At 39.7% G+C, this 20,661-nt stretch overlaps 1 protein-coding gene across 11 annotated transcripts in view; it reads left to right on the top strand.

The window, feature by feature from the left end:
- NAV2 (neuron navigator 2) overlaps window positions 1-20,661 on the top strand; it is a 405,213-nt gene that overhangs the window by 277,181 nt on the left and 107,371 nt on the right. For 9 of the 11 annotated variants that reach the window (XM_035326761.1, XM_035326759.1, XM_035326760.1 and 6 more), the window contains 2 exons: window positions 15,296-16,394; window positions 19,273-19,385. In XM_035326761.1, the coding sequence (XP_035182652.1) occupies window positions 15,296-16,394; window positions 19,273-19,385 (1,212 nt within the window). Of the gene's footprint in view, window positions 1-5,553; window positions 5,694-13,907; window positions 14,517-15,295; window positions 16,395-19,272; window positions 19,386-20,661 lie in introns of those variants that run through there. The other 2 variants (XM_035326762.1, XM_035326763.1) reach the window with 2 other exon arrangements.

Below are 20,661 nucleotides of genomic sequence, written 5' to 3'. Positions count from 1 at the left end.
CAATCTCTTCTTAAATTCAGACAGGCTCGGTGCAGTGACAACTTCCCTGGGGAGCCTGTTCCAGTGTGCAACCACCCTCTCTGTGAAGAACCCCCTCCCGATGTCAAGCCTAAATTTCCCCTGCCTCAGCTTAACCCCGTTCCCGCGGGTCCTGTCACTGGTGTTAATGGAGAAAAGGCAACATGCTATGTTAATGGAGAAATGGCAACATGCTATGGAAAATGCTTTTATTTTCAGTGATTAGCCATTTGTAATTGCTGTAGCCTCCTAGGCAGGATATTTTTGTGTGTCTAATTGATGTTATAGGCTTTTATTCATACAGAAATAGAAATAGATTCAGAAAATTTAGAATCTAATTGCATTTTTGGTTTGTGAGGAAGTAATGATCCACACAGGCTTGTGGTTTTTGATATCACCATAATCCCTTCATATAGTTGGAGCCTTTTAATTCACTTCTGAATAGTCCAAGTTATTTAGTCTATGCATATGTAAGTATATCCTCGGCTTACTATTTTTGTCCTTTAACAGCCTTTAATGCCACAAACATCCCGTAACATGAAAAGCATCAGCCACCTCCCAAGGTGACCAGTGAACTCATCTTAATTATCATGAAATAAGAAATACCCAAAACTTTATTTGCTTGTGCAATTTAGAATAAAGAAAACTACTTCTTGTCCATGGCAGGAAGGAGCAGAACTGCATCCTAGGTAGTATCAAGCATGAAACTTAAACTGAAGCACATGACTTCAGTAAAGAGCTCGATACAGTGGACTTTCTCATTAATCTGTTCCAGTGTTTCGCACAGCTACACAAAGTTGTCAGTCCTTTGATACAGGCTTTAAAAGCAGTCTGCTGTTCTGCAAAACAGTGGGTATTCTGGACCAGCTCTGAACACCCGCATGTATCCACTGTCTTCACTGATCTTCAGGCACTCGGGTTTCGTTTTGCATTATCAAGAGTTCGGTAGCATGGTATGGGAATATTCTGTTTATTGCTCTCTTGACTTGTATGCCCAGCGTGTAAAGTCCCTAAAATTATGAAGCTATAGGAAATGCCAACTTAATGTCATCTCCAGTATGTTTATGATGTGATACAGTAATGTGACTGGTAGGCTTACGTGCTTAGGTCTATTTTCTATTTTGTTCCTAATATTTTATTTAAAATAATCCTACAGAGGGCAGTAGAAGTCTGTGGGAAAAATGACACATTTCCCTCTGGCTTGCATTTTAGATAAAAAGTCAGTAAAGAAAAGGCGCTACCAAACTTGGACCATTTCCACATGGGATCAAAGGAAATGTTTCTTTTTCACATTTGTGAAGAAGGCAGTGCTAATAATGTCAGGTTTCTCATAAACAGGAAGTCTTAAGGAAAAGAGAATTCATGCATACATATTTGTGCACTGAAATGAAATAAATGTTTTAATAGCCACGTTCTTGCGAACTTACTGATATGAGTCTCATTAGAAGGTTCTGAATCAGATCCTGCTGACTCAGCTGTAATCTGAGCTCTGTGTATCTCAGTTTCCAGGTATCCTGTATTTACAGGGAAGTAAGAGAAGCATGTGTTCCTCTGGTTAATGTTGCATTCCTTTTATTTCTTTCAAAGGTTAGGTAATGCCTTTTGGAATGCAGTCTATTTTGAATCATCGTCTTTTAGTATGTGAAGGCTGGTTGCTGTATTCACAAGGATACATGGTGAACGACATAAGGCATGTGGCACAAGTTCCTTTAGGGGAATTTCTGTCTGGCAATAGGAATAAAGTCCTTCCCTACAAGAACAATTAAATATTGAAAAAGTTTGTCCAGGAAAGTGGTGGAATCTCCCTTGTTGAAGGTATTCACGACTTGCCTTGACAGAGTCCTGGTTAAACTAATCTAAGACCCTGCTTTCATCTGAAGGTTGGAACAAATGATCTCCAGAGGTCTCTTATAACCTGGACTTGCCTGTGGTTTCTACAGCTGTTAGAAATTGTTAGTTTTATACGGTATTAAAAATATATGGACATGGACTAAGTAGTGTCAGTGACTTCTTTAAGGGACTCTGTTGGGAAGCAGAGGCAAAGCAAAACTGATGTGTGCTTCGTGATTGATAGTTCTACCTGGTAAGAACAAATCTTGAAGATTTTATTGCTGTCCTAAATGCCTTTCTTATTTAAATGTTCCATCTTTTCCTTGTCCTATGCTGATGGTCAGTTCAGGTCTGTTGTTGTGTAAAGCTTTGTATATTGTAATGTAATACAGTGATGGTCTAAACCAGTCCATGTTCTACTTGTTACAGGCATATTTACCCTGCTAACACAGCTAAGATACTTCCCATACAGAGGGTAGCATTGATACACAGGGAACTACCAGAATCCACAGATCTCAGAGAATCAGAGATTCTCATGGCAATGACAATTTTGTGTGCGTCAAACCTCTGTGGAGTCAGCACTAAGGGGCTGGCATTATTTTAGTCCGGCTGTGAGCTCTGGCAAGTATGAAATGACCACACTTTGATGCTTTTAAATATTATCTCATTTTACATGAGATTAAGTGTTAATACTTCATTAAGTATTATCTAATTAAACAGGAAGAGATAATAGCGTATCTCAAAGGACAGGTAAGGAATTTCTTTGTATATCTTTTTCACTTTGTGGTATCAAAATAGAACTGACTACCAAGTTAGTAAACTGTTGGCATGGAAACCTCCACTCTGCTGAACAAATGTTTCTTGCTGGTGTATGGTTACGTACACCAAATGTGTGCTAAAAATGTGCGCGCTTTGTATGTAGGCAGTTATATTTGTCGGTACAGTTCAAGAGGGCACGACGTATCTCATCGTAGCTTTAGTAGGAATGACGCTCCAAAGTTAAATTCACATAGCTGCAAAGAAGTGTTCACAGCTAGGAATATGAAAACCCCCTGGTACTGACTGCTGCAGGAGTCATGTTATATCCTGCGTTGATATAAAAAGCACCTGAGAATACATTCTTGGCTTGCTTCTGTGCGATACTGAGCCCTTCTCAAACTCAGGATTGCTTAAGGTTGTTCAAAAGCAGCAGATTTCGATTAAGTCGACCACAAATGAACCAAAGTCAGTTTAAAAATACTGACTTTGAGATTGTTGCTTTCTACGTCCTTACCAGGAACAAGACGAGATGTGCATAGTGAAATCAATACGCAGGGTTCTCATCTTCCGTGTCAGGGGTAGTATCTTGAAGGCTGAAGTTTTCAGCAGCATTCAGATGGACATTGAAGAAAGGGACATGCATAAAACAATGAGAAGAAGGGTACAGCATAATTAGAGGTTTGGAAAACTTCCTTTGCAGATAGGTATTTAAAAGATAAATTTATGTTCTTTGTTTAAAAGGTTATTTCCTTGTTACTTACAAGATACCTGTAGAGAGTTAGATTTATATTAATAAGGATTCTTTATTACCTCAGTGGACTGCATATGAGTATCCATTTGTTTGGAATTTGAAACTAGTCCAATTCAGACAGCAAACTAGATGCAGTTTTTAAGAATGTGGGTGATAAGCTGTTGAAAGGGATTAAATTAGACATAATGAGTCCAAATTTAATATCTACCAAGAGCTGATGTGCAGGCAGAGGTTAAATATTTGGCTCAAATTACTGAATGAAATTCTTTGGCTTAATACATTTAAGGTCAACTCAAATGTTCTTAGTTGTTTTCTTGAATTAAAAACCTTTTATTTAAGAGCATGACAACAGAGGACAAGCCCTCTTCTGTAGCTGCACATAAAACCAGATGAAATATTTGATGTTCAAACTGAGTGGGGTTTGGCTCCTGTATCAAGTACAGGCTGGGCAGTTGTTCTGCCTTCTGATGTTGCATGTCTTCCTCACCGGAAGCCTTATGTTCTGCTTAACCTCACACAGTTTTTCCACTTTCAATAAATTCATAATAATAAACAGGGACAAAAAGCAGACTTTCTCCTTTCTGCCAAATAATAGTATAAGAATGAAAAAAAAAATGTGGTGAAAAAAAAAAAAAAAGAGCAGAGACTTGTAAAACATGATAGAGATTCCTGTTAAGAAGTTAACATTTTTTTTATACCCATTTATAGTAGCATTCCGTGTAGAGGCTGAATTTGCAACCACAGGACTTTTCTGGCAGCAGGTACAGGGCCAGTTATTGTCACAGCTGTGGCAGGGGAGCTAAGACGTTGGGTTCATCCAGACAGCTAGAGTCAGAGCTGGTGAAAGGTGACTGGGATGGCCAAAGTTACAGGTGATTATCCATCTATCTCTCTACGCATGCATCCGTCCATCTATACACATGGTCAGCCTATTCTAGGGCTCAGCACTGCCTCTTGTCCTACTCCTCCTTGTTTCCTGGCCATAGAAAAAGCCATTCTTTTAGGTATTTAAGGGTTGAGATCATCACAGGACACTGACCACAATTAAAGGTTTGACTGCTTTGTTACAGTATTACAGGTGTGATGTTTAAAGCAAACAACCCCCCTGGCTGTTCCTGTTCAGCAGTGCTCAGGTTGCCAGATGCAGTGCAAACATTTCTTTGCAGGCATGTTAATAACCAACCTGGCCCGATGGGAACTCATTTCAAATTGCTATTGCCCTTTAGGGGGGAAAAAAGTTTAAATGAACGGATTTTATTGTCCCCAGTTCGTATCAACATGTTTCCAAGCTAGAGACCATAACCATATTATAAAATTTTCATTTAACAGTGGGAGAAAACAGTGCCATCCCAGTGCTGGTAAATGAATCTCTTGGGTCTAAAATAGCATTTGTATGCCGTGGTTTTGTCCATTTTGGTAGCCGGGCAAGAGAAGTTACCAGACAAGGGATTGTTTGGTTGCCTGAGAAGAGGTATCGCGAAACCCAGGCCTCCAGATCTGATGTTGCAGGTGGCTGCTGTGCAGCTCCGTGCTTGTGAAGCTCTGAGGAAGGCTGTGTTTGTTACTGGCATCACTCGGAGCTGCTGCAGCGTGCAAAGCTTGCCAGGGTCTGCTGCCAATTAGTCTCACAGGGAGCTTTTCAGAAAGCTCAGTGTGGACTCTGCCTTTAAAGGGATCTGAAAGCCACTTGCAGTGCCCTCCCACGTGTTTAAAAAGTCGTGGTAATGTTGGTAGCTGATGGAAGCTATCAAACAACAGTTACTGTAAAAAGTCTTAGCATTTTGAATGATATCTTTTGGTAATTAAAGGCTGAATAGTCCTGAAATTGAAGTGTCTGATATCTTAGGGAAGAGAGAGTAAATACAACTCCACAAGGGCAATTTGCAGCTTGTAGGACTCGCTGTCTGCACAGTGCTCCCTGCCTGGTCGGTCCCTGCAACATTTGGTGGCAGCCAAGCGGCTTGCTAAATAACACAGAAATGAGAAATAAAGCCTGGTATCTCGAGCAGCGTCCTTTATGTGCAGCATGCAACTGTGTTGTCCAGCAGAGAACTCCGATACACTTTAATCGATCCTGAAAAGGCATCGACCCTCTGTGCGAGCGCCCGAGACTGCTGCTGGTCGTGCCAGGGCCCCGGCGCTGCCCCCAGCTCTGCGGCTGCTGCGGGCCGGCTGGTCACAGCGGGGACAGCAGCAGCGTTAGCAGCACGCTCCGGAATATCAGAAATTAGCGGAGGTCCTGCAATTGAAAGATCCCTCTGAACAGCGTGTGGATGTCGGAAAGCTGGAAAGTGGTTTTATAGAATGAAACGGTCGTCCCCTGTGACGGATTGCTGTAAGTTAAAGGTTTTTTTTGTGGCAGTAGTAACTTTCTCCATGACTGAAATTGTGTTTGGGTAGGTCTAGAAAAAAAATCTGGAGTTTGACTTTCTAGAACAGTTGCTTTGACTTCTGTTTAGTACCCAGTGTCTTTTTAGCTTTGTTTTTGGTTTTCTTTTTCTTCAGAAAATTGCATGAGCCTGATGTTTACTTTTGAAGTGGTGACTTGATAAGACTGTGCAAAAGTTACTCAGATTAAAAGAACTGCAAAAACAGAAAAGGGATTTTCACTCTTAAATAAAAGTGATTGGCTCAACAGCGAATGTGAAAACATCACAAATTTAGGTAATTCCCCCTTTTAAAAATGTACAAGTGCTTCATCTTGGTGAGGTGCAAGGCAAAGAGCAGGTTGCGTTTGGTGTTTAGAAGGCTGCCTGTGTGCCCACGTGTGCCGACAGCCCAGAGGTGCTCTCCATCCTTGCTGACTGATGGCTTTCTCTGCAACTCAGTTTACATAATTTGTCTTGATAAATCTGTAACCTTACATGAAAAAGTGCAATGTAGTTGGTGTTTCCTACCATTCTGCTGTAGGCACTACAAAAAAGCAGATGCCGGAGTAACTCTATCAAGTTTTCTAAATATAGAGCGGAGGTATTTATCAAATGTCCAGTGTGATTTATTTCTCTTCTGATGTCATGAATTTGATGTGGCAGAACAGAAAAAAAAACAAAAACAGAGAGAGAGAAAAAAAGGAAAGTGCATGGGATAACATGAAAGATTCTCTGAGAGTCTGGCTGTTTGTTTCCTGTTTTCTTCCTGGGAGAATTGCTAGGTTTTTGTTTGCTCCTTAGTCTAAAACTACTTGCACTATCATCAGACAATCTTGAGTCATAACCTTGCAGGGTAGATACACCTGGTTTTAACTCTGTTTAAAGACCGGCATTTAAAATTGTGACAAGCTTGAAGCATGCGTTAGCTGGTGTTGGAATTGCATCTGTAAATAAACAGCAGAGTCTATGCTCCAGCTCTGCAGTAAAATTGAGTGTACCTGTACCTGAGTTGTGTTTGCTTGTCTGTTCTGGAACATCCCATGGCAGGCATGACAGTCTCTTACTGTGTTCCTTCCGGTGTCTGTTTAGTATTATAGGTAGCTTTTTAAAATAATTAAATCAATGGAAAGAGTCAGGGTTTTGCTTGGCTGAAAATTAGGCATGTTTTTGCCCCCCCCAATCTCTGTGCTGTTTATAACTGCCTTTACGTATTTGAAGACTTGCAATGTCTCCCCTCAGCCTTCTATTTTCTAGACTAAATAAACTCTACTACTTCAACTTTCTTCTCGTAGGTTCTTGTAGGTTCTCTGTGATAAATCTCTCTTGTCTTGATGATCTCTCCTGGCCTCTTTTGGGGCTGTCAATCTACTTTAAAGAGGTGCTGGAGCTGGATGCAGGGCTTCACATGAAGCCTAACTCTAGTGCTGAGCAGGGTGAACTAATTACATCATGTTTTATACGTGACGCTCAGAATACATTCCCAAATGACATTTGTTTTTCCTTAGTGTCACATTCTAGAGGGGTGCAGTTGTTATATACCGTAGCTCCTATTTCTTTTCTGCAGTATTGTTGCATAGCTGATGATTTGTCCTTTTATATTTAGGCATTTAATTTCTCCTAAGTACAGAACATTTCAGTCAACTTTAATATATGTAATTGTGTTGACTCCAACTATTTCTCCTAGTTACAGTGGATTAATTCCTCTATATTTCCCTACACGTAAGGTTACTGGCTTATGTTGTAAGGTGACCGTCATGGCAGTCAGTGTCAACCAACATGCTTGTCTGTGTATCCTGGGGTATTGCTTGCATCCTGACACTTCTGAAAAGATTGGCTCATCTGAGTGAATCTTCAGCAACATTCTTACAATGGGTGTGTGCCAGTAAGACAACTTTTTCAGAGTTTAACAAGCAATATGGCACATTTATAGGACAAGACAAAAGTATGCAGTAAATCATATGTCCAATTCTACAACTTTTTAACTGGCTAAACTTGGCATTTAAAAATACGTCCTCTTTTACCTAAACAGAGGCTAGTTGAAGGTTTAGTCGCAATTGAAATGGAGCTTTGCAAGACCGAACTTTGCTGTAGTTTGTGTAAGCCTTAGGAACAAGCCAAAGTCATATTAAAAAAAAAAAAAAAAAAAAAAAAAAAAACACCAAACACCCTTGTGCTTTGAAGTACAATGTAACCTTGAGAAGGAGCCCAGTGCACATCTGTAGAGCTGTATGGGAAGACAGTGGAACCACGCTAATTTATACCAGCTGAAGAGCTGGCCCAGGATTTCATGGACTTTACAGTTCATAGATGTTTCCTTTTAAAATAAATATTTACCATTTCCCGTAAATTTATTGCTGGGTGAATTGTGCCAGAGGAGCAACCATGGAAACTAAAGTTCACTATTAAATCATAGGAAAGAAAACAGGAGGATCACTACATCCCAGACTTCCATAAGTGCCAGTATGTTTTTACCACACCGGTAGAAGCCTCTTCTCCCTGGGTATGTTTCAGCATCTCTGGCCTCTTCCATTTGAGGCTTCTCAGTTGAGCCTTTTGACTGGTCCTTGTCCATAACCAAATGCACCTACAGAATCCATCACTGACTCCAGAGAACTACTGCCACTTCTCAAGTGGTTGATGAGCATCAAGTCATGGTCAGCCCTTCATGACTGTAACCAATAGTCGTAGATCGTTACTTGCATGTTGTCCTGGCTTGAGAGAGATGCTGCTGCAGACTTCCAACCTAGAAATTGAATAGATTCAACACATTTTTTGAGTCTAGCTTATAACATGCTATTATTCTTCCTTAAAGTAGTCTGTAGCTATGTCCAGTGACCTGATAAATGCTAAAAAAAAAAAAAACACATGAAGATGTCCAGCCTGACACTGTTGCACTGGTGGCTGTTGCATGAGGGGAAGAAGTTAAAAATTCTTTTCTTCCACTCCTATGACCAGAACTTTCATTGAGCAGAGAGATAAGATCCCAGTGTAGAAAGTGGTGTGTGTCCATCAGCTGTTTTATATACAAGCTTAATAGGTTTGCATGTATTTACGTATGTTCATGCATATTCATACATATGATGGTAAAGTACTGGTATTTCTGAATGGTTTGATTTGACTCATCTGGTTAAACAGAATATCCATGTTCAAGAATACATCAGTATTTGCAACTTTACTGTTTACAGCTAGACAATTATGTGACTTCTGAATAAGCAGAATACGATATTTCTCAGTTAATAGGTGGCTTAGCTTGGTGCATCGATTCATCAGCGGGAGTTTTCTGAGGTGTTTTTTCCTAATGCCTGTCACTTCTTTTCTAAAAAAATTGATTCCATTTCTATCTCTGAGGTAATTCCAAGCCCAAACTGGAGCCAGTGCTAATAACCAGAATAGGCCACGGGTCAGTGTTCTCTAAGTGTGGTTCTCAGACCACCAACTTGTTTATGGCATATTTCATATCCTACCAACCTGTAGGATAGGTGTTTCGAGTTGAGGCAACTGTGTATACATATGGTCTGTGCCACCTATGTGTAAAGCCTAATGAAGACTCCTCAACAGCTCCTTGCCTGAATTCATTAATGTATTGAATAACCCTCTTAGGAGAAATCTTGGGGGATTTCACTGTACAAATAATGAGAAAAAAAATCAAGAGTAATGAACAAGAATGGTATTTGTTTAGGATTAAATGGAGAGTGCAACTCATTTGGAATGGCACGGTAAACTTGCTTTCATGATTTTATGGCAATAGAACTGGTATGTGGTTGATGGAGGTCCCTCCAACTTCTTTCTTAAGCAGTCATGTGGACAGCATTTTGAGTTTTACAGTAACTAAACAAAAACAACAAGCAATTCAAGTGTCTTAGTCAGTTATGTCAAGACAATGAGAAAAGGATTGCCTGTGCTCCAATTTTATTTCCCTTCACCTCAGCAAAAATACCAAGTCTTGGCGATGTAAACTAGTAAACAACAGTACTATTGTTTCATATGCTGAAGCTTTGCATGAATAGAGGGAACCTTACAGAAATGTGAAAGCTTAGCGACCAGCATATCTTCAGACTTCGGTACGGGTTTTCAGAAGTACAGTACGTTTCTGTGAATACACACAACTGCTATTGAAGTTGCGTAGTCTGCCTCATTGAGGCTGAAGAAGTAAAGGAAGAATGGAAGGAAATGAAATGGAAGATATTAAGGAGTAAGGGTATTTTTTCTCCTATATTACAATAAATTGGATCACCCCTAAAGGGAAGGCCAGCGGATAGAAGTTGAGGAAACCAACTCTAGTCAGCTTGGTGAAATTTTTGTCCTCAGCAAAGCGAAATGTTTCCTATCTGATCATCTCTCAGATTACGCAGACTTTCCCTATCTGGCAATCTCTGCCTTTGAGAAAATATTTTTGTTGCTTTTTGCTGTGGGCCAGAGTAGAAGAGAGAATACAAAGATTCAGTGATCTTGCCCGTGGAGGCCGTGCCTCTTCCCCAGTCCCAAGCCAGCCAGTCAGTCTGCCTGCTCCACACAGCTTTAGTTCTCTAGGGTCAGCGGCGTTACAAGTGAAATAGAAACTTCTGTGAATCTGAAGAGTTTTGCTTATTTAGAGGGAGGGCTGTCTGCCAGGGTACTCTTGTTAGGAACATTCTGCTCTACCTGTTCTTGTTTTGGATTATGGAAAGATTCTGATTTTTATAGTAGGCTCCTGGCAGAAATACAGACGTTGCCATACTTCAGGGGTTCACTAGGCATGATAAATCACCACTGAAGAATAGCTCAGCTAAAAAGCTTTTCTCTGTAGGACTCTTAATTGCAGTGCTTTGAAGGAGAGTCTTCTGGTTGGTGGATGGGAAGGTCAGGACTCGCTAATTATTCCTCTACATGGGAAATGATGAAACTGCCACAACGGTTTCTGCAGTTCTGACACTATAGTGTCATAGAGCAGCTCTGCTTTTACTTCCTAAATTAGAGTTTGGTTGTGGGTTTGCTTTTAACTCAGTTATCTAATCTATGGGCTGGACTAAGATATTTCTCTTCATGAGAACTTCTTATTTTTCCCATAGCTGTGAAATAAAAAATGACAGCTTATTCATTCTGAAATGAATAAAAATAGTGTGAAGTTCTTGACCCTTCTAGGAAGATGTAACTATGAGAGTATCCTTTGTCTTTGTGTTGCTTTTCATGCTTATAATGAAAATGGTTTTGAAAGTTTTTGGTTATAGCAAATCAAAGTACACTTGCTTAGACTGAACATAACAAATGATGGGAAATTGCATATATTTTCTCCTGACCTTATTATAACGTAAGCTCTCAAAGACTTCAGTGGGTGATTTAAATCATAAGCCTTTGGATTCTTTTTTTCATCACAAATGGGTAGGTTTGCAGTTAAGACTTTACAGGAACAGCTGAAATCAGATTTACCCATGCTACAGTGCGTATTGGCATTGGAACTAGACCACCAACATCTTTTTAACAGGAATGCTAGGAACAAAATAGATTTCAGGCCAAGATTTGACTTTGAAAAGAGGAAAGAGATCATTACTTATTGTAGACCGTAGCTTGGTTTTGAAAACATTTCTTTTATAGTCAGTTTTAGTTAATGCAGGTTGCTGAAGAAAGAAAATATCTCCCTCACAAAGGAACGCATGGGAAATAATAAGCTTATTAATCGAATGCATGAAACCTGCTCTCCTTTTCATGAAAGAAGGGCCTATGCTACGCTGAATAAAACTTTCCCCTTTGCATGCTGATGTATTATCCACATATTGATGTTACTGCTTCATTAGGAAACCTAGCATTTGAATCTGCATTCTGGCAGCAGAATCCCTTTCGTTTACCAAGATGGGTCTTAGGAGTAAAAGAGCCAGCAGACTTGTTTGTGAGAAAGAAATGAAGAATCTGAAAAAGGCTGGAGCTTTCTTAAGCTGAAGCCATTTTTCAGGAGCGTGTTTTACGGTGAACCTTTTATTTCTTGCATTAACATTCTGTGGTAGAATGTAAGAAAAACTTGAGGACTTTGAATTTCCAGTTTCATTGTATTTGACCTGAGAATAAATCAAACTCCATCGAGTTTGTGTTAAGAAAATATCTTTTTTCTCTTCCCCAAAGTGTAACAGCTTAGCATATATATATACATTTCGAAGTTTCTAAATATTTTTCATTGGTATCAAATGTGTAGAATCCAGCATTCATAGAATGTGCTTACTGGAAAACGTTAGGTAGAGACTCCAAAAATTACACTGATGTCCCCATATACCCATTTTAAAAAAGTTGTTGCAGTCATAGTGTTGTTGTCCTAATTCTGATTTCTCTGACATGTTTGTAGATGAGAAGAAACTATCTCAATGGAATTTTATTATATTCATTCCACGCTATGTCAGTGGAAGTGCAACTGAGTTCCATACAGATGTGTGTACGTGCTGGGGTCAAAGTGAATGCCGTGTTTATTTAAGAAAAGAAAAATGAAAGCATATATTGTTCAATGATCAAACCAAATCTCAAAACAAAACACCTAAAAACATTCAGAGAAATGAGAAATGAAAAAGTTCTGGATTCTGTTGGGGGAAAAAAAAAAAAAAAAGCTTTCAGATTTGGAAGAATAAGCCATTTCATTTGTAGAGCAAAACCTTTTTCCTAAAAGATCAAGGACTGGAGCACTCAGCTGGGCTGGTAGGAGGAAGTTCATTTCCCAAATGAAACAACTCTTGCTATTTACTTCCAGGAAAACATTATATTGCTCATAGGAAGGCTGTGCTGACGTGGGTTGCCTTCTGTTTCTCCTCCCACAGCTGATGGGTAGTGTGTTAACAGTGAGCTCGGTGTTTGACCTAGAGGTGGACTTCTACAATTGGATTGTGGACCAGCCTGGTCCTCAGGTATCTCTTTCCTCAGGTGTGTGCCTCAGCCTGCAGGTTGCACCTCCTGCTAAGACTCTAGGTAGGCTCTGAGATTAGGGAATGCAGCATGGCCTTGTTCTTACACATGAACACATAACTTGTGTGGTTTTTTCAAACTTAAGTTTAGAGTCTCTTTGAAAAGAGCACATTTCTTTTCCAAGCATGTTCCATTGGCTACGTGCTCAGGCTGAGCACCCCACGCTGGGTTGGTGTTGCTGCATACCTGGTCCTAGCTGACTGCGCAAATAGCTCTTCCCCCTCTTCCTCCTGTATTCTCTAGGTATATGTCAAGTAATAAGCATTACTTTGTAGGTGGCTCCTTTATCAATGGATTTCCAGGCATCACCCTTATTTTGTCCCAGTCGATTTCCCTAGTAATCCCTGCAACTTGGTTTTCCTGAGAAAGTAAAAGGTTTTCTGCTTGCCTTGATTTATACGTTAGGTTCATCCCTGGATCCAGGCCTGTGTACGTCCATGAATCACAGACAGATCTGTTGATTTATGGGCATGGGCATGCTTTATGTCAAGATTTGTTCAACTTTATTACGCCGGAATGGACTAGGGACATAGTTTTGGAAGTACTATGAATCTGCTGCTTCTGTGGAAGTACCTAGGTATCGAGATGGGCAATTACTTTTATTTATTTATTCATTAGATGAAGCTATACAAATTATTTGTGAATGACGCACAATTGGGAGTTTTGTGAAGCTTTTGTTGCATTGCTGAGTGTCTTCTGTGGAATGCAGGCTGAGACAAAGGCTTGCTTGTTTGGACATCACAAAAGGAGAGCAGAGCAGCGTTGCAATCAGAAGTAGATGATGATAGGTAGGAGGACATCTGGAAATAAATAATAATAAAAAAGCAGCAGTGTACTGTCAAAAGCATCAAGGTAAAAGCAATGGTGCAGAGCATCTAAAAGCTGAGGGAGGAATATTTCCAATAGCTTATATGTTAGCTCTGACCTTTCCTTCCTCCTGTCTGTGGGCAGGGCACAGTGACGTTGGGTCACTGCCCTCCCTGCACTGGCAGGCAGCGTGACTCCTATGCTATCACTCGCTCAGCCCTCCTTGATCCATCTGATGGAATTTAGCAGGTTTGAGCAGAGCAAGTGTGATTGCCATTTGGGATATTTGGTGGGTTGTTTTTTTCTTTCTGTGCTGGACTAAAACAGGAGTAATGCCCTTGAAGTCAGCAGGCTAGCAGTATCCTGAAAGAAGCATAATGTGCCTGTGAGCTGGCCGATGCTTCTTTCTATCTCCACGCGGGTAGTTTGACTTGGGAAAAGGGCTAGCAAGACCAGCCAATATAATAGTTACGGGTTAATAACAATCCTGGAAATCTTCCAACTTCAGTAATCTTTTTTGAAAGTATCATTAATTCCTGCTTTGTCCGTAACCCTGTGAAATGACTGAGTTTATTATTAAGGAATCTCTAGTACTCGTAGAAACCCGATTCTACATTAAGTCATGAAGATGTATGTGCTTTAAATCTTTAGTAGATCTGGTTTGGATCAGAGAAGGGAGGTTAACAGAGCTGTATCTTCAGTGAGCAGCTGAAAGTGAAGTAAAACAGTCCCTGTGTGGTTGCAGCGGTTCATGATTTACAGGGCTGAATTCACTGGGCTGCTCCTGCTGCCGAAAACGCACGCTCTCAACCGCTGTTGATTTTTGAATTAAAAAAATGCAGCTCTATACACAGTTTACTTTATTGCTAGAGGGCAGAGAAATATAGGTAAGAGCCGTTAATCCCCAGCAGGCTGCTGGGCAGGCAAACAGACATAGATGACAAAAGTTAATTGGAAACATGAGCAGTTTAACAGAAAACATATTTGTGATAATTGAGAGAGTAACGTCTCCAGAAAGGAAACTCAGCAAAGAGAAACTTCAGAAGAGAAGTGGCCACTGGTAGGTGAGTGCGATTTTTCAAGCTTTCTTTAAGCTCTATGCTAATTTCTTACAAAGAACAAATAACATTAAAAGCAACTAACTAAGATTATCTCTCTCTGAGGGGGAGGGCTGTGCAATTACTGCCAGTAGTTTCTCTTACAGCTGGATTAAGATACGTGGTAATATATAATTTGGGTTCATTGCATAATGGCACAATGGGCTTTGTTTTTGTATATGGAGTTTTCTTCTACCTTTTTGCATATGATGATCTCTTCCCCTTAACTGAAAGAGCTCCAGATTTTTATTTTTTTTGCCTTACTCTTGCATTTTTTATATTTGAGGTTTTTCTAAGAATTTAACTCGGACAGCAAAAATTTTGCCAAAAGCAGAGAGAACCCTTGGTTGGAAGTAGTGCTGTGTTTTTGCTAATGAAAAAGCATTATGAACCTAATAAGGGAGAACACGTTGCAAAAAACACATTTTGGTTTGATCTGGAGGAAGATTCTTTTTTCTTTTTTTTTTTTTTCCTTCTTTCCATTAAAGAACAAGTAAATGTAAATTACATAGTAGGAGCTTGCTGCTGTTCAGCTGGATAGGAGGATAGGAAAAGACAACTGGCTTTTATTTTCATTAAGTGGTACTGATGTTTAAAATAGTGAGATGTGTTTATCTTCTTAATGTTGCTAATGTAAAGTCCCTAATGTTTTATTACAGAAAGAATCTCAGACCAGCTTTAATACCAGGTACTACTGTATTTTTTGTGTGTGTTTTTTTATTGTTGTTTTTCTTTTTTTTTTCCAGAGCCTGCAGACAGTACAGCCTTCCAGCCCACAGGAATGAATGAAAATGTATCATCCTCAGTTCAAAGCTGCAGCAGTACTGTTAGTTGCAATAACTCATCAGCCATCCCTCAGCCCAGCTCTGCTATTAAACCTTGGCGCAGCAAGTCCCTCAGTGCTAAGCACACAGCTACGTCTTCCATGTTATCCGTAAAGCAGCCGGTACCGGAGCCTCCAAAGCCACCATCAGAGATCGTCAAAACAACTCCCAATGGCCAAAAATCCATGCTTGAAAAATTGAAACTCTTCAATAGCAAAGGAGGCTCCAAAGCAGGAGGGACAACGCTCGAGTGTTCAGGGTCTCGGGACAACAGTTGTGAAAAGCTAGAAACACTTCCCAGCTTTGAGGAAAGTGAGGAAATCGATGCCGCAAATCAGAATGTGAACAATCCAGGATCAATGTCCAGTAGTCCCAAAATTGCACTCAAGGGAATTGCACAAAGGACTTTTAGCCGGGCACTGACTAATAAGAAAAGTTCTCCCAAGGGTAATGAGAAGGATAAAGAGAAACAGAAAGAGAAGGAAAAGGATAAAAGTAAAGACGTTGCAAAAAGAACATCTATCACTGAAAAGCTGGACATGAAAGAGGAACCAAAAGAAGAACAGACAGCGCTAGTTACAACAGAGATGCCAAAAAAGTCCTCAAAGATTGCAAGCTTTATCCCTAAAGGAGGAAAGCTGAACAGTGCCAAGAAGGAGGCCTCTGCCCCTTCGCACAGTGGAATACCAAAACCAGGAATGAAAAACACCACAGGGAAATCCTCAAGTGCCCCAGTTTCTGCAAAAGAAAGTGAGAGAAGCCGCAGCGGGAAACCTGGCTCAGGGCTCTCGCATCAGAAGTCTCAGCTAGACAGCAGGAATTCCAGTTCCTCTTCGAGCTTAGCCTCTTCCGAAGGAAAAGGTATAGGAGGCCTCAACAGCAGCAACAGCAGCCAGTCTGTCAATGGACCAGCCGCTACGACACACACGACAGGAAGCAATACTGTGAGTGTTCAGCTACCTCATCCTCAACAGCAATACAGCCACCCGAACACTGCCACAGTAGCTCCGTTCATGTACAGGTATGGTTAACTGCTCAGATAAACTCTTTGGAACATGATGTTTATGTAGGAAGATCAATTTTGGACGCTCTTCCAGGGTGGTGAGGTGGCAGTACAAATGCCACATCACGTAAAGGTTTATTGTTTTGAGAGAATAAATGATTTACAGTTACACAAAAACTGTTGTCAAAGGCAGTCAGACTAAAGTGTATGAGTTCTAACAGGGATTTGAATAATTGCTGTCTTCTGACTCTGCTAACAGTTACCGACAGAGTGCAAACACCTTGACCAACTACTGTGCTTGCCTGATTTTTGTACTACGTGGATTAATTTATGCATCCCAGCTTTAAAAGTTGTAACAACACCAACTTATTACATAGATCAACTCATTCTCTTAAGCGTGGCTAACAGTGGGGGAGCTGGCTTGTAAGCAGTAATGAGTAGTTGGAAAAAAAATCCCTTAGCATAGGTAAGGCCAGGCAGAAGGTCTGCTCTTGTATGCTTGCACTAATCTTGATTTAGATCGGCATAAGAGCAGCTATATGGGATGACAGCTAACCTACATCTAGTCCAGCATCTTCTGTGTGACAATGGCAATAGAAGACACACCGGGAAGAGTAATAAGAAGGAAATGAATAAAGAAGCTTTCTGAAAATATGTTCCCAAACCTGTCGGTGACAGAAGAAATTCCTGAGTCTGATACTGAGGTTTTTGTTTTTGACAGCTATCTCCTAGTTTCCTTTGACAACCCGTAATTCCTTCATAGGAAGAGACTGCAAGCAGTTGTTCTGTCTTAATCATCTGCACGCTGCTCATGATTTCATAGGTCTCTATCATATCCCTCCATCCCTTAAGATGTATCTGTTCTAGCCTGCATGGTTGCTACTTGTTCATACCCTTTTGGCCATCTTTGGCACTCTTTTCTGTAATGGGTCGGTTATACTACATGCTTTTTCCCTTTGATCTCTTGGTAGTTTTAGTGTGAGAATTGTTGGCCATGCTTTTTTTAAAAGTGAAATTAAATTTTTAAATAAGAGTGAAATGAATCTGAAAGAGAGGGATGCAAAATGATTGCTCAGGCCTATGTAGGAAGGCAAAATGGGAAGAACGACCCTCAAGTCTTCTCATCCCTTAAGTGTTATCTCTGTGTCTATGGAATAAAATGCCAGGTGTCTTATATAGTTGCATGAAAATGAGCCAGGTGGGAAAATGAGCCTAAAACTTGTATCTATATTACACATTTTGGATTTTTCTTGCTCTCGCTTTTGTCTACGTATGTCACCATTAGTGCCGCTTCTTTGGCTGATGGGTTCTACTCATGTCAATTTTTTGAAATGTGTTTAGAGATGAAGATTGCCATTGTGCAGTTGTAATGTATAATTAAATATAATGTGGTTACAAACTGCTTTATTGTTTATCCCTCATAATCTGAAGAAATATGTTTATGATGCTTGTTAGGTTTATCGCTACAACATCCTATCAATAGGTAAAGTAAAAAAGCACTCTTCTTGGTGTTCGTCTTAGGTAAACTGAATATAGATACAAGTGTAAAGCAGGTGCAAACCATATGTTCTTCATAATCCAAACATTCTGATAAACTCTAGGCAATATTTATTTGACCTTTTGCAAGGAAAGAAAAAAAAAAAAATCAGGAATGAAACTACATACTGGCACCTGGAGTAAATGCTGAGAAATTGAAAAAATAGTCTTTACGTTACAGCATTTGAGGGAAAAAAAAGCTTAACTGTGTAATCTTGCTGGCATTCAAAAAGAAAGAGGAAAATGAAATTGTATTGATATCAATACAGTATTCAGACGCTTTTAGTAATTTGCAAAATGCAGTTGTAGGGAGGTAGTTACATCCTTGTTACTCTGTGATTATGCCCTATGAATGGGTTGTTGGAAGGCTGAACCTGGGAATCCTGGCTGCTAATGGGGAGGCCTTTGCCATCTCACCTAACCTCCCTATCTTGTTATTCACAGCTATGGCGGATTTCTTAACATGGATCTACAGCTCAGCGTAGGTCATGAGGAAGGAAAATGAGTTCCAAGTGCCGTAATTGTAGTCATACATGGAAGATGTAATCTCAGTTTTTCTCAGCTATCAGTTAAGGCTGCTTTAATCTAAACTTTTTAGCTGCCAATAAACTATTCGTTTATTTTTTTTAGCAAAAGATATGACAGTGTTCTATGTTTTACATAAGGTCAACTGAAATTAAGAATATTGCAGTAATAATTGCCTGCTGTGCCTTCTCTTTTGTGCAGCACTTACCCTTTTGGCGGGAGAACTTCCAGCTGCTCGTGGATGTGGCGATAAGAGTAAAACACAGCACAACTAGTAAAATGAAATGACCTGGGATGCATTACTTAAATCTGACAACAGATTCTCACCACATCCCTTTTTATTACACAACAACCACAGTGTCAGATTAAAAATTGGGGTTTGAAGTTGGTGTTATCCAGACATTTATTTTAAAATAAAAATGAGTGTCGTTACCAGTTACTGAAGAGAAATCAGCAGGAGCGTAACACACCATCACACACTACCTGCTTTATGTTTATGTAAAACAGATTATTAGAGAGGATCACATTAGTCATAAGAAATTATGTTATTGATCATTAAAATTTATCTGGAAATCCAAGTTTCTTAGGACCGTATCTGAGGAGTTGTGAAGCCTATGTTTGACTATGAATTTTTTATTTTTTTTACAGCTGAGTGCTTGCTTCCATTTCTAGGATGTAGTTCAACATGGGACTAATGAATTATGTAAAATCAGTCTGCTGGTCTATTCTGGAGAGAGGGACAGAGTGGCTGATGGCAGGTGCAATTGTCTAGTTGCTATACTTGAGATACTTTTGATGGAGAGTGACTGCACATCTGTTTTGTTTTGCCGTTCAGATCACAGACAGACAATGAAGGGAACGTAACAGCCGAGGCCAGCACAGGAGGGGTCAGCATGGATTCTGCTCTTTATGTCAAAACTGGACAGCCTGCTCTTGAAGACCTCTCAGGTATGTCTTGCAAGATGACTTAATAACTGTGTTCCAGTTAAATTAGAATGGGCTAAAGCAAGTTTGAAGTGGTGTAGTGGTGTGTCCCCTATATTTTTTTGAAATCATTAGGCATTCTGGGTGCTTAATGTCTTCTGGGACATGTGCAGCACTGTTTAGGATTAAGCTCTAAGTGAAGACCTTCAGTATTCACAAATAAACAAGCTTTTTTTTTTTTAGCTTTTGCTTCAGTGCTTACAGAAGACATAAAGTTAATTTTCTTGATTTTCTTTGATTTCTATATAGATTTTGAGGAATCTTGACATTCACTCACATGAATCTGATCAGTTCCAAAAGGAATGTTTGCAGCAATAAAAGATTAAAATCCAACTTCAGTTTACAGTGTCTAGCATGCACAAACTGATTGTGATTACAGTACTAGCAATCCTGTAGAATGATTACAATATAGCAATCAAATTTAAAAGTATTTTGTACGCTTATCTAGAATTACTGCTACCGTAGGAAGTATTTGATAATTAGGAATAATTTTAAGCTTACCCATGATAACTAAGCAATTTTTAACAACAGTCTTATATTATGGGTCTAAAATGTATTTTAAGTCATCAATAGAATGACTTTAAAAGCCATCCAAGTCTCCTCAATAGAATATCCCCAATTTTTTCATCTAGTTAGTCTTGGTGTCCTCCATTTTAATGTGAGTTTTGAAACTGTTTATCCTGCTTGGGAAGTCATGTGGCTGTATGTTTCACAACTGGATTAATTGCATATTGCATTACTTACTCTGTCAGCACCATATTTATACCTGTGTATGCGTATGCTGATGGCAAAGGCAAGAAGCAGAGTCATTGGTGAGGAAGATGGCTGCAGGAATGCATCAATGAATGTATCTGTTTTATATATAGGTGTATTAAAAATAAATAAATAAATGGCACAAGAGATGAAGTCCTTGAGATCATTTAAGTTTCTTACTTAAATGAGTGAGCTACTTCAAAGAATGAAACACCGTGTCCAGCTTCTTAGGCTTTTTCAGTATTACTTCTTAATCATCATATTGCCTAGCCTAAGTCTATTTCACCCTGTAAACTGGGAAATGTTTATAGATCACAGAAGGTCTTTAGTCTTTGATGACAGATGTTATGTAAACACATGCTATTATTCCAGTAGAATATGTAAGTTAGGTATCCAAAAATGGAAGATGACATGACAACCCCAAGCAATGGAGATGCAAAAACCAGCTGTGTGTAGCCAAACTCCACAGACAGCAGCAGTCAATAAA

This window comes from Oxyura jamaicensis, chromosome 5, assembly GCF_011077185.1.
Source record: "Oxyura jamaicensis isolate SHBP4307 breed ruddy duck chromosome 5, BPBGC_Ojam_1.0, whole genome shotgun sequence".
NCBI lineage: Eukaryota > Metazoa > Chordata > Aves > Anseriformes > Anatidae > Oxyura > Oxyura jamaicensis.
This window is presented reverse-complemented; position numbering and strand designations above follow the sequence as displayed.